The sequence below is a fragment of the Procambarus clarkii genome, chromosome 4, assembly GCF_040958095.1.
Source record: "Procambarus clarkii isolate CNS0578487 chromosome 4, FALCON_Pclarkii_2.0, whole genome shotgun sequence".
Classification (NCBI taxonomy): domain Eukaryota; kingdom Metazoa; phylum Arthropoda; class Malacostraca; order Decapoda; family Cambaridae; genus Procambarus; species Procambarus clarkii.
In genome coordinates this window covers 36,618,115-36,633,702 of record NC_091153.1, presented here as the reverse complement: position 1 = coordinate 36,633,702, position 15,588 = coordinate 36,618,115, and the positions used below count along the sequence as shown (strand labels likewise).

The window sequence follows — 15,588 nt, the reverse complement described above, 5'->3', positions numbered from 1 at the left end:
TTGTGGACTTTATTTCGCGAGGTCACTAATAATATTTAATACTTCTAGATAATATTAGAAGTTTCATAGAGGCTAATTAAGAGGCTATTATCAATAATTGTGTATATTATTTCTCCAAAATAGATAATTATTTAATATATATTGCACTAGTGATCACAGTATAATATTTACTAATTGCCAACCCACAACAGGGTAGGATTTGACTAGTTGAACTATTATCGTTCATCCTAGTCCCATTATTACCATAGTCAGTTGTACTATATTGAACAACCTAACACCATTAATGAATGGTCCAGACCCTATTTTGGGTGTAATTTTTATCAACTCGAGTTGAGTTGTATATATAATAATTTACTTATGATCATTACACCTTTGAGTGATTAATTAGTGTCTCTACCATCCTAGGGTGATATAGAAGAGCTAACCTAAAGGTACTTCCAGTGACACTGGTTTATCACTCAAATCATTAGTGTGTATGATTGTATATATATAATGTGTATTAATTTTAAGTGCTAACCTCTAGTAGAGGTAGGATTATTGCCTAGTGAGTTCAGAATTTACCCTAGGCTACCATTAGTGTTTGTTCAGTATTATGAGCAGCCCAAGTACAAGTCCCACAAGGCTTCACCAACGAGCCAGTATGGATAATGCAGGGAGAATGAATAGAACCCTTGCAGGTCTTAAAGGCCACTTAACAAGACAGATCAAGAAATGTGAAGATTTGTCACAACAATCAACAGTTGATTATGCTGACCTGGAAAGCTATTATCAAGCAGCTGCAGGTAAATTTGAGCAAATCAAATGCCAAATGGCTGTCCTTGTGGGGACAGACTACTACCATCAATTCATCGGTAGCCCTACTAAATATCAGGGCATAACCATGTTAAACTCTGCAGGAGGTAAATTACTCTCAGGCCCAGTATCAAGCCTGAGGAGACCTATGCCTGCAGATAAACAATACCAATAGAAACTAAATTTGTCAGCTGATTATATTTCTCCAGTAGCATTATACTAAGGAGATTACAGCTGACTATACCAACAGAGGTTGATGTTAGTATCATCATTTAAAGCTGAAGATGAGTTCATGAGGCCTCAGTGGCAAATCAGTGAACAGTAGCCTAAAACAGCTACAAGTCACTACGACCAATGTCACTGAACCCACTGCAGTCTCAGAACCATACTTTACTTTAATGATGAGCTATTCAATCTTCTGAGTCAATTAACTAAATTAAACCCTAATAAATCTGATGACTGATTTGATACATTTATTATTTAATCAAGATGTATTCCATGGGCCTCAGTGTTTATATATCAGTGACCAGTTACCTGAAGAAACTTCAAGTTATATCTAATGTCACTGATCTCACTGCAGTCCCTGAATCATACTTGACTGTAGTACTTGATCACATTCAGTCTTCTGGGTTAAATAATATGTAATAAGGCTTGAATATTAGCCTTTCAAGAGTTGACAGGGAAATGAAATCGCATTAGACTTCTAACCCCTGCAACTCTAGTACGGGACATCCGTCCTGTACGAACAGACACACAAATGTGTGATTAATAACTACTAATATCAAATTAATCTAATAATTCGAAGGAGGAGTATCGGTGTTCGTCTGTTCTAATTAGGACTTCGACCCGTGAGCAGCCCCCTGGGGAATTATGTCGGAAAATCCGACAGCATTTAATATATCATACAGACAGATAAGAGCTGTGTTGTATAAACAAGTTACCCATAGAAAACGTAACTTGTAGTGGAATTACCGTCCAAGAAAACGGGATATCATCACCACATACTATTATAATTCACCAGCTATTCTGGTGGGAATTATTCTTAAATACATAAGTCTTTGGACTTTACCATCATAAAAACATCTTATATAAATTAACTTAATTATCAATATTAAAGTAGAGTAAATGTGACCCTTCTATCACGTTCTGAAATCTGGACAATGTAAGCCAGGCGTCAGAGTGGAGGAAGGAGGGCAGCCATTGTTGTTATACGAGACCAGAGGCTCACACGGGAGCAAATTCGGCTCCTGTTAATTTTACTTGGACGTAGTGTTATGGAAACCAAAGGTACCATCTCCAACACGATGTCTACAATTCAAGTTAAGTGTCTATCCGAAACCCGTTTATCATTCATTTATGGCCATTAATGTCAGGATATAGGGTTAGCCGGTTAGAACGCGAAATCGCCTCATACTAAAGGTCAAGACGAGGATGCAAGATTTGTGCACCAGTTACTGGGTGATATGGAAGCTACCTCAAAGAGGATAATTTGGTGTCTACACCCTAGTTATACCTGGTGGACTAACCTGCTGTACTATAAGATAAGGAACCTCTTTAATGTATGTAGTTATTTCTGTAGTTTGATTGGCTGCATATATATATTAATTTAATAACCCCCCCTAATGTGTAGAGGATCGATTTGTGAGATTATTGCAGAAATACAGTCCACTTATCATTATACAAATTGCTATCGAAGTATATAAATTAACGTAAATATAAATTCATATAAATTAAATAAATATAAATCTCACAGGTCGGTTCCCACAAATGCAATTCCAAAGTTTGCACCAAACTTAGTCATAGCCTCAGTCTTTGTCTCAACAATGAAAAATTGCTAGGCAAATACCACGGCGATTTATACAGATGGGTCTCGCATCATCATGAACAACGTACCCTCGGTCACTAGCGCTGTACGCGGTGCACAGTTACAAACCCATTAAGATTTCAACTTAGATTCAACAGCGCAGAAGTTGTTAAACACATATGGCAAAATCTTACTGAAGCGACCATACGAGTCATAAATACTTATACTCTGCCCAAGTAAAACAGAAGCAAGCATCACTTAATGGGCCAGCCAGAGGCTTAGGGCCGGCGCAGGAATATCCCTACAAAAAAAAAAAAAAAAAAAAATAGCACTGTATGGATACCGGAATACCATCTCAAGCAGGGATGGCGGTTACCAAACCAACTATCTATTTTCACAGCTGAATTATACGCCTTATAGCTCTCCAAATAATCACAACATTACCAGTTGGGATATATACAATCTGCAGTGACCCCAAGAGTGCAAGTCAAGCAATTACGTACTCTTCAACAACTTGCAAAGTGTTTGCTTACCCATGCCTTCAACTTCTTCATGAACATCGAATGAATGGCTATGACACCTCTATCCAATGGGTCCCCAGCGCATTGTGGTATACTACTTAATGAACTTATATTATAATGAACTAGTAAATAAACTAGCTAAAGCGATGCACAACACGCCTCACATTACCCATCATCCAATTCCTCATGTTGCACGTAAAGGAGCCTTGAAAGATACCATCTCCTAAGATTTTGTAATGAAATGGAAAACGTCATGCTCACCTTTGTACTATGGGTCTATTAAGAAGAAATGGGAAACTTGGAAACATCTCTCACATGAAAGTAGAGAAATCGATGACCAGATTAAGGCTGGGACACACCAAACTAGCAGCACACAGCTCTAAGTATAGAACAGACATCAACGAACTCGGCATCCACTGTCAGGTGCTTGAAACAATCGAACATTGCCGCCTTCACTGCTTCCGACATCATAGTACCAGAGTAAATTTCAAACAAGTATTTATCTCACTTAAAATACCCTTCACCATCGAGCATATATTAGGAGGCGGTGACCACTCGTCACAAGAAAAATACTAAATAGTCAAAGCACTGGCTAAATATCTCCAGTCGACCAACAAATTGGGTCACATCTGACCCGCGCCACATTTATACCTGGCGCCACCAACAGCTAAACACAGAAACAACTGCCTCGTCGCAGCACCATGGATCATCTGACGCCATAAACACAACATACAGCCCTATGGTGCGGCATGTCTCCCTTCAACATACACCTCTGTTTTAGTCGCCGCTCCTCTATCTACACCACAACGCAACAAGCACTTTGTTTTGAAACTCTTATCATTCTCAACACAAACGCGTCTCCCAACATGTGTACTGGTGCTGTCATCGCAGGACGAGCCCTCCATGCAAACTGCACCTACTATCAAGAACAAGAAGAAGACTCGGCTCTGATACACAACGTACCCAACATGAACCTGAGTCCTGGCTTTGTTGCTGTTGACTCTTCCCTTTCACAGTACATATTCAAATGTTCTAAACTTTCTAACAAACGTGACCTAACATAAGCTTACCCTTCCATTTTCCCTTTTTTGTTCATTCTCTTCTTTTTCTTGCGTTCCCATTCTTACTGCTATTATTACACCCTTTATTACACCTTCTCTTCCGTACCTTTCGCTTTGCTCTTATCTTCCTTTAAGATTTCCTCCTCATCACCTCTCTCTTGCCTTACTTAATGCCAGTGCCTCCCTCGTCTCATCACAATCGACTTTTTTTTTTTTATACATACAAGAGTTCTTACATTCTTGTACAGCCACTAGCACGCATAGCGTTCCGGGCAGGTCCGTAATCCTAATTTTCACACACACACATACACTGGATGCAGCCCGTAGCAGCTGTCTGACTCCCAGGTACCTATTTACTGCTAGGTGAACAGGTGCATCAGGGCGTTTCCGGTTCCGCCGGGGATCGAACCCGGACCTTTAGGAAAACAAACACCGAGCGCTCTCCACTCAGCCATCAGGCCCCCCTAATGCCCCATAATAGTCCAAGCCGGACCGAAACGTCGTCGTCTCTTCATTTTCTAGTGTGTGGTTTGGTCACCATTTCTTCAGCCACGTTATTATGATTTGCATCATCAGCCGTCTCGTCTCCTTTATGTACTGGCGGCACTGCTGCTTTTGTCAGGATATCAGGAAAAGTATGACACTCTAGAGAGTTGTTGAATAGCAGAGCTATGGGTAGTGCAAGAGCAGGGCAGCACTCTTATATATCGTAGGTGGTATTTCATTAATGTTCCCAGCTTTGGTTTAAAGCGATTGAATTATGGATATAATGTCTGTCGGGCTGACTGGTAAAAGGAGTATAGAGTTAGGATATTATGCAGTGAGAAAATTCGCCCCAAAAATGTTTTAAGTTTATCATATGTTTTTGGGTTCCAAAATATTGTCAAGGCCTTGAAATATTTTGATATACATGTGTTGTTTAATTACGAAAATACTGTTGGAAAACTATTAGTTAGAAACAGTCCTCGTAGTGATAGTTGTGTCATTTACAAAATACATTGTTGAAACTGTAATAGGTTCTATGTAGGGCAAACATCTACAGATTTAAAATTTAGAATTCCGCAACGCGAATATTCTGTAAGACATGACCAACTGTCTAATGCTTTGTTTGTTCATTTGTCAGAAAGTTCTCATCAAATTGATTGGGAAATGGCTTCTTCAATAACAATTGTAAAAGCATTTTCAATAGGAACATAATTAAAAATTGCTTTAATATAGATTACAAAATCATATAATTTGAACCTTAGCAGTGGTTTGTATAATTTAGATACATTTTTGTTAGATCAGTTAGAGGGCGATTTGAGTAGTATCATTGATACACTAATACCTTACACACACAAATCACAATAGCATGATGCATCAAATGAACAAATCCACAAGGGCCATGATGAGGGTTCGAACCTACGTCCGAGAGGATCCCAGCGGTGTCTTAATCGACTGTCCCACGACATGGTAAAGGGATTGCAACCGGAAGTTCTACTGACCTCACACGGATCCTGCAGTCTCTCCGAGACACAAACCAGGGATTTACACCATTCCCCCCATGCAAGCAGACTCTGCCAACAAGCTGTTAAACCTCTTCGCCCTTACTTTATTACACACAGAAATCACAATAGCGTGATGAATCAAACGATGCATCACGCATCATTACACATGCATCACGATTCTTTTGACCATGTCGTTGTACAGTCGATTAAGGAGCGTCTGGGATCCATTCGGACGCAGGTTCGAACCCCCTCATCACGACCCTTGTGGATTTGTTCACTAATACCTTATTAATATCCCCTTTTCTTATTAAAGACATTGTACTTCACCTCATCTCTTTCCTGCCTATATATCCATCACACTGAACTGTAAATCCATCCTTCTAAAGATGTATTATTAGATACGAAAGTACTTTAGGAAATTCCTGTCTTAATCCTTCCTTCGTGGATTCGATTTGCCTAATAGGCCAAGTTTTCCTGACTTTATACATTTATCTAATTTGTTTTCTTTTGAAATGATAGAGCTATCCATTTCATTATGTATGAGTTCATTTTGTTTAATTTGAGTTAAAACTAACGTAGATATATGACCGAACCTAACCTACCCTACCTAACCTAACCTAACCTATCTTAACCTATCCTAAACTAATATAACTAAGTAAATAAATTATGTTCCTAGTATAATATAATAATAATAATTCAAATAAACTAATTGGAAACAATTTATGGAAAATAAAGACAATTTTTCAGCCTATTAGGCAAATCGGGCCTATATATAATATATATATTATATATATATATATATATATATATATATATTTATACACACACTCTTATATATCGTAGTTTGGGAGACAGTGGCAGCCAAACGACCACTGGGCTCGCTGGCAGATGAAACAGCTTAAGCTGCCACGAAGAAGAGAAGGGAATTATCAGGGGGAAAGCGCCATGCCATCACAACTATGTAGCACTGGGAAGGGGTCAGGATAAGGATTTGGGATAGCACGGGGGGAGGGAAGGAATGGTGCCCAACCACTTGGACGGTCGGGATTGAACGCCGACCTGCACGAAGCGAGACCGTCGCTCTACCGTCTATCCCAAGTGGTTGGACAGCAACTGGAGCAGTGTGATCATTGGCAGTAAGAAAGCTGGAGTGTGCGTGCACTGTGTGCACACACACACACCTGTATGGTACATACACACACCTGGTGGATGGTACACACACACACCCGGTGGATAGTACACACACACACACGTGGTGGATAGTACACACACACACACCCGGTGGATGGTACATACACACACACCCGGTGGATGGTACATACACACACCCGGTGGATGGTACACACACACACCTGGTGGATGGTACATACACACACCCGGTGGATGGTACACACACACACCCGGTGGATGGTGCACACACACACCCGGTGGATGGTGCACACACACACCTGGTGGATGGTACATACACACACCCGGTGGATGGTACACACACACACCCGGTGGATGGTGCACACACACACCCGGTGGATGGTGCACACACACACCCGGTGGATGGTACACACACATACCCGGTGGATGGTGCACACACACACCCGGTGGATGGTACACACACACACCCGGTGGATGGTACACACACATACCCGGTGGATGGTGCACACACACACCCAGTGGATGGTACACACACACACCCGGTGGATGGTGCACACACACACCCGGTGGATGGTGCACACACACACCCGGTGGATGGTACACACACACACCCGGTGGATGGTGCACACACACACCCGGTGGATGGTGCACACACACCCGGTGGATGGTGCACACACACACCCGGTGGATGGTACACACACACACCCGGTGGATGGTGCACACACACACCCGGTGGATGGTGCACACACACACCCGGTGGATGGTACACACACACACCCGGTGGATGGTGCACACACACACCCGGTGGATGGTGCACACACACCCGGTGGATGGTGCACACACACACCCGGTGGATGGTACACACACACACCCGGTGGATGGTGCACACACACACCCGGTGGATGGTACACACACACACCCGGTGGATGGTACACACACACACCCGGTGGATGGTGCACACACACACCCGGTGGATGGTGCACACACACCCGGTGGATGGTGCACACACACACCCGGTGGATGGTACACACACACACCCGGTGGATGGTGCGCACACATACCCGGTGGATGGTGCACACACACCCGGTGGATGGTGCACACACACCCGGTGGATGGTGCACACACACACCCGGTGGATGGTACACACACATACCCGGTGGATGGTGCACACACACACCCGGTGGATGGTGCACACACACCCGGTGGATGGTGCACACACACACCCGGTGGATGGTACACACACACACCCGGTGGATGGTGCGCACACATACCCGGTGGATGGTGCACACACACCCGGTGGATTGTGCACACACACCCGGTGGATGGTGCACACACACACCCGGTGGATGGTACACACACATACCCGGTGGATGGTGCACACACACACCCGGTGGATGGTGCACACACACCCGGTGGATGGTGCACACACACCCGGTGGATGGTGCACACACACCCGGTGGATGGTGCACACACACACCCGGTGGATGGTGCACACACACCCGGTGGATGGTGCACACACACCCGGTGGATGGTGCACACACACCCGGTGGATGGTGCACACACACCCGGTGGATGGTGCACACACACCCGGTGGATGGTGCACACACACCCGGTGGATGGTGCACACACACACCCGGTGGATGGTACACACACACACCCGGTGGATGGTGCGCACACATACCCGGTGGATGGTGCACACACACCCGGTGGATGGTGCACACACACCCGGTGGATGGTGCACACACACACCCGGTGGATGGTACACACACATACCCGGTGGATGGTGCACACACACACCCGGTGGATGGTGCACACACACCCGGTGGATGGTGCACACACACCCGGTGGATGGTGCACACACACACCCGGTGGATGGTGCACACACACACCCGGTGGATGGTGCACACACACCCGGTGGATGGTGCACACACACCCGGTGGATGGTGCACACACACCCGGTGGATGGTGCACACACACCCGGTGGATGGTGCACACACACCCGGTGGATGGTGCACACACACCCGGTGGATGGTACACACACACACCCGGTGGATGGTACACACACACACCCGGTGGATGGTACACACACACACCCGGTGGATAGTACACACACACACCCGGTGGATGGTGCACACACACCCGGTGGATGGTGCACACACACCTTGGGATATCCAAAGCCCTTCCTGAATAGCTGTCCCACATTTCTCCCTCTAAAATGCTATCTAAACGTGTACCTAAGCCAAGGCTTCAAGCCAAAAAATCGACAATATACCCCCAGCGACTCTCAACACACAGCTATAACTATATATATATATATACTGCTGGCCTCCCCCACCGCTCGCTTGTGTTCTTGTTGTGACAGCCAGTTCCGGTTGCTATTTGGGGGGGGGGGGAGAGGGAAGGGAGGGAATTATTATGGGAAAGCACTAAGCCATTGCGACTATATAGTACTTGGAAGGGATCAGGATAAGGATTTGGGATGGGAATTAAGGAATGGTGCCGAACCACTTATGGGCGGAGAGTTGCATCCTGGCAGCCGTGGAGTGAGGACGTCTTGCTAGCCCTGCCTGGTTGTTGGGGTTGTTTGCTGCTTTGGTCGCCAGGGGGTGTGGGCGTCTCTGCCCTCCCTGCTGTTGCTGCCTGGCTACGTGTTGACGTGGCGAGCTTGAAATAGGAGACCTTCTTCCCCCTGTTGTGCGTGTGAACTCCGTGGGCCTGGAGTTCACTGGTCATGCTGGATGTCCGGAAGTCGAGATGGTTAAGTGTGACATGCTCCGTATCCCTGTGATGGCTATATATGGTGTTGAGCTTGTAACTGCCCACCAGGTTGTTCGCAAGTTCGTGGGGGAGGAGGAATACTGTGACTTCGTCTGATGTTACGAGGGGCGTTCGTTGCCGTTGCCGGGTGGTGCCGGCTCTGTGTCAATTTCAGACCGCAGTGGTGCACTGACTTATGTCAGTGTGCATGGGGCGCCCCTGGAGTTTCCCAAAGACCTTCTCCGGTGTTACTTCCGGAGGTTTGGAGATGTCGTCAGTGTACGGGTAAACACACTCTCCTCAGGGAGGTATGCGGGTAGGCGGACGAACATTCGTACCCTGGGGATGCGCCTGTGGTCGGATATACCATCTTCTGTCCGGCTTATGGGATACTACGTCCGGGTGTATAATGCCCGGCAGCGCCATACCTGTTTCTGGTGTGGCCTGTTGGGGCATCAGGCTGCCGGGTGCACTGGGGCTCCGGTTGTTCCAGTCAACTTGTTCCGGGAGGAGGATTTCCCGCTGCTCCCTCTAGAGGAGGACTCCGGGGGTGAGGAAGTGAGTGTCCCGTTAACTGCTGAGGCTTCCCTGCAGCACCCGTCCTTCCTTCAGTTGTTGCGGACCGTCCTCAGGGTGTTGCCATGCCGTCGGATGTTCTTCCTGATCCTGTCGCTGTCCCCGCTGCTCGCGTAGGCCTTCCAGGCGATTTCTGTGAGTCGTCGGCTCTCTCCTCTTCCTCGTCTTCTGCTCCTGCGCCTGGCCCTGCACCCTCGCTTTGTGTTTCGACTGTGCTGGATGTTGGGGTGGTGGATGCGCCTCCTGCTGAGTGCAGTCTGGTTCCCCCTGTGGTTGAGGCTGCCGTCTTGCGTCATGCATCAGTCCGCCTGGCTTGTGGGGCCCGTGCTTCTGGATCCACTTCCAGCTCTGATGATGTACGACCGGTGCCCAAGTGTTCCCGGCGTTCGTCTTCTGCCTGGGCAGATGTGGGTGACTTCAGTGATGGTGAGGCTTCAAGTGTCGAGGAGGTGGTTCAGGGCGCCTCGCACTCCGCGCGGTTGGTGGTGGCAGAGATCCATGCGCCTGGTGATGCTGGTGATGTAGGCGCCCGTCTCTCTGAGGTGCTTTTGGTTCTGCCTCCGGCAAACGGTTCTCCACGGTGGTATGTTGAAGCTCCTCTTCTGTCGATGCGGTGGGTGCTGGTGCTTGCCGTGGCATCGTCATAGTGCTGCAGAAGGATGCCCGCCGTGGGAAGTCCCAGCGGACGCATCACCCCGTGGGTAGTGAGGTGGCCTGTGCGGAGCCCGAGGTGGGTCCTAGTGGCTGCACTGGTGCGCCCCCTGGTGTGCCTCTGAGTATGCCGTCTTGTACCAGGCCTCCTGGAGTAAAACCCTTTCCTGTCGTCTTGGCCTCCGGGGACGTGCATACTTTTTCCACTGTGCGTTTTCACACAATTGAGCGCGTGCTCCTGGTTCCGTGGGATCCTACTTGCGTTTGGGTTCCGCGAGAACGGTGTTTTATCCAGGGTGTGCCGGACTTAATGCCTCGGCCGGATGTGGTTTACGGTCCTCAGATTCCGGAGAACGCCCGGTTGCTTTGGGAGGCGTATTGTTTACGGTTCCGGCATCTCAGTATCCGGAAAAGTATCAGTAGTCCGTGCTCTGTTTACCCGGCGCCTGCGTGCACGGGGGTGGGGGGGGGGGGGGGTGACGTGTGTGTACGTGTGGATGTTTCCTCCTGGACTCTTCGAGGGCCTGTTTCTGTTTGTTTGTGCTATTGGTGCGCTTGTTTGTGTTTTGCGGAGGCCCTTCGGGCTGCTTCTTTGCTTATTCCTGTCTTGTTTTTTTTCTGTATATTGCCTGTGTTTCCTTTATGTATATATTTTCTTTGTTTTTTGTGTGTATTGTTTTGTATTGCTCTTTGCCATATTATCTTGTTACTGGTGCTTCATGTTCCTGTTTTGCTGGCGGCCCTTCAGGCCGGTGCGTCTATGTTCTACTATGTTCTGATTTTTTGTCGTTCTTTGCTTGCATGTTTATATTGTATTCTGTTTTATTGTATTTAATTGCATGCGTGCATGTAAAAATAAAAAAAATAAAAAAACTTATGGATGGTTGGGGATTGAACACCGACCTGCAGGAAGCGAGACCATCGCTCTACCGTCCACCCCAAGTATTATGGGAGGTATTCTTATATAAACTGCTTGATGACCCTCGAGATTACTGCTCCTGTGTGCAAATAATTGCAGTCAGCAACACACAATGCATGATTATGTCGAGAAAATGGAGTTTGCATGCAAGCAACTGTCAATGTTGCTTGCAAGACCACAGAGTTCTCAAAACGTTAGCCATTTGTGTGTCAGTTGTGATGAGTATTACTCTCTAAGATCACACTGCCCGCTGGTGTAAGTCACCTGATGTAACTAGTTCATCACTGTAACTAGTTCATCACTGTAACTAGGTCATCACTGTAACTAGTTCATCACTGTAACTAGTTCATCACTGTAACTAGTTCATCACTGTAACTAGTTCATCACTGTAACTAGTTCATCACTGTAACTAGTTCATCACTGTAACTAGTTCATCACTGTAACTAAGTCATCACTGTAACTAGACCATCACTGTAACTAGTTCATCACTGTAACTAGACCAGCACTGTAACTTGACCATCACAGTAACTAGACCATCACTGTAACTTGACCATCACTGTAACTTGACCATCACTGTAACTTGACCATCACAGTAACTAGACCGTCACTGTAACTTGACCATCACTGTAACTTGACCATCACTGTAATTTGACCATCACAGTAACTTGACCATCACTGTAACTTGACCATCACTGTAACTTGACCATCACTGTAACTTGACCATCACTGTAACTTGACCATCACAGTAACTTGACCATCACAGTAACTAGACCGTCACTGTAACTTGACCATCACTGTAACTTGACCATCACTGTAACTTGACCATCACTGTAACTTGACCATCACTGTAACTTGACCATCACTGTAACTTGACCATCACAGTAACTTGACCATCACTGTAACTAGACCGTCACTGTAACTTGACCATCACAGTAACTTGACCATCACAGTAACTTGACCATCACAGTAACTTGACCATCACAGTAACTTGACCATCACTGTAACTTGACCATCACTATAACTTGACCATCACTGTAACTTGACCATCACTGTAACTTGACCATCACAGTAACTAGACCGACACTGTAACTAGACCATCACTGTAACTTGACCATCACTGTAACTTGACCATCACAGTAACTAGACCGACACTGTAACTAGACCATCACTGTAACTAGACCATCACTGTAACTAGACCATCACTGTAACTAGACCATCACTGTAACTAGACCATCGCTGTAACTTGACCATCACTGTAACTAGACCATCACTGTAACTAGACCATCACAGTAACTAGACCATCGCTGTAACTTGACCATCACTGTAACTAGACCATCACAGTAACTTGACCATCACAGTAACTAGACCATCACTGTAACTAGACCATCACAGTAACTAGACCATCACTGTAACTAGACCATCACAGTAACTAGACCATCACTGTAACTTGACCGTCACAGTAACTTGACCATCACAGTAACTAGACCATCACAGTAACTAGACCATCACAGTAACTAGACCATCACAGTAACTAGATCATCACAGTAACTAGACCATCACAGTAACTAGACCATCACTGTAACTAGACCATCACAGTAACTAGACCATCACTGTAACTAGACCATCACAGTAACTAGACCATCACTGTAACTTGACCATCGCTGTAACTTGACCATCACTGTAACTTAACCATCACCGTAATTAGATTTTCACTGTAACTAGTCCCTCATTGTAACAAAGTAATCACGATAATTAGACCATCACTGTAACAACTTCATCACTTTAACTAGATCATTACTGTAACCAGATCATCCCAGTAACCAGATCATCCCAGTAACCAGATCATCCCAGTAACCAGATCATCCCAGTAACCAGATCATCCCAGTAACCAGATCATCCCAGTAACCAGATCATCCCAGTAACCAGATCATCCCAGTAACCAGATCATCCCAGTAATCAGATCATATCTGTATTAGATCACTGCTGTAATTTTAAGATTGATCATTAAGGTACAGTTGGTGAACTACATTATGTCACTCTGAGGCCCGTGATGTGCTGCTCACTGAGTGAGGGTTAGGTTAGTCACGTCAGTAGTCTGGTAGATGTAGTGGTCTTAAAGCAATATGCGAGATTACCTCATAATCTGAAATGACGTGACATTGGCTCACGAAAGAGATTTACTTTCCCGTTTTCTGTTTTGGGTGCTCCGACTTACTCGGTTAGGTTAGGAGAGGGAACATTCATTTAACGGTTTTCATGATGTTTTGAAACCTTAGGAGAACTTCCTGCCTCCCTAACCTACCAGAGGACCCTTAACTTGCTGTTTTGGAAAAAAAAATCTAAAATTTATTTTCAATTTTTTTAATTTTCAAATTACGTAATTGCCCAAATTAATTACTTTTTGCCCATACGGGCAAACGGCAAAATTCAGACGTAATTTGTAAGAGGACAGGTTGGATCTGTCTCAACATGCAGGTCGGCGTTCAATCCCCGACTGTCCAAGTGGTTGGCCACCATTCCTTTCCCCCCGTCCCATCCCAAATCCTTATCCTGACCCCTTCCCAGTGCTATATAGTCGTAATAGCTTGGCGCTTTCCCATGATAGTTCCCTTCTCTCCCCCTCCACTCCTCACCTCTTCTTTCCCCCCCTCTCCATACATCCCCCCCCCCTCTTCCCTCCCACCCTCTCTCTCTCTCTTATCTTAATCTTCACACCCCACATCTGTTCCATCCTCCTTCCCTCTTGCCCTCTCATCTTCCAGCTCTCCCCTCCCTCACCTCCCTCACCTCCCTCACCTCCCTCCCCTCCCTCCCCTCCCTCACCTCCCTCACCTCCCTATCTCATCTTCTCTACAACCTCGAACAGTCAGATATTTCATTTATATATTTATATCAGGGGTACCCGGCTGGTCCGTCTCCCGCTTGAGCCCTTCCTCCTCCCTCTCTTCCCTTTTCCTTCCCCTCTCCCCTCCTCCTTCCCCTCTTCCCTCCTCCTCCCTCTCTTCCCTTTTCCTTCCCCTCTCCCCTCCTCCTTCCCCTCTTCCCTCATCCTCTCCCCTCCTCCTCCCCCTCTCCTCTCCTCCTCCCCTTCTCCCATAAAACGTATTGTTAAGAAAAACAGAAACAACTGTATGGATCTCCAGAAAAATATATTACTACGATCACTAAAATTCTAGGGGATTCACTCCAAATATTTCAAATTTGATCCCATCAAAATCGCATGGGGGTCTCTATAATTGTTAATATTTGTTAAAGCTTTTTATTTGTGCCAGCCCCCGACCAGCGAATGTCCGCACCGAACCCCAACCCTGCAAAGTTGTGAACGGCTAACCCCAAGCGTCTGGCCTTCGACTTTGGACAGACAAACATTCTCGTAGTATAATAGATTAGTTAATAGACCAGAATAGAGATGAATGATAAGCTAAGTAGCAAGGTAATCAAGAAAATCAACAGAAATAGAGGGTGGCTCCTACCTCCTCCACAACGGTGGTCTTGTAGATGGAGTGGTCGTAGTTCCAGTGGTGGCAGGTGGTGGTGGAGACATTGGTCGGGAGGTCCGGGAGGGCATCACCAGAGAGGGCGCCGCTCGCCACCAGCTGGTCCCAGTCCCTGACGTAGTAGCTGCAGGAGGAGTACTTGCCCGCACCCCCGCCCTCCTCCACCTCCCTGCCAAGGTGGTCCACAAATGTTATAGTTAGTGCTTCTAAGGATGAAGAAGGACTAAGAAAAGCAGAGAGACAAGTAGAGAGAAGAGGGAGAGTAATTAAAGTAAAATTATTTCAGCGTATTGGAATTTAAAGCAACGATTTTGCTTTTAAAATACAGGGAAATACAAATTACATCCAAAGTATTTAATTTGATACTTAATAAA

The 15,588-nt window shown here is 46.1% G+C and overlaps 1 protein-coding gene across 4 annotated transcripts in view; it reads right to left on the bottom strand.

The window, feature by feature from the left end:
• LOC123750822 (organic cation transporter protein) overlaps window positions 1-15,588 on the bottom strand; it is a 233,852-nt gene that overhangs the window by 101,154 nt on the left and 117,110 nt on the right. For all 4 annotated transcript variants that reach the window (XM_069333457.1, XM_069333474.1, XM_069333467.1 and 1 more), the window contains exon 4: window positions 15,191-15,383. In XM_069333457.1, the coding sequence (XP_069189558.1) occupies window positions 15,191-15,383 (193 nt within the window). The remainder of the gene's footprint in view (window positions 1-15,190; window positions 15,384-15,588) is intronic.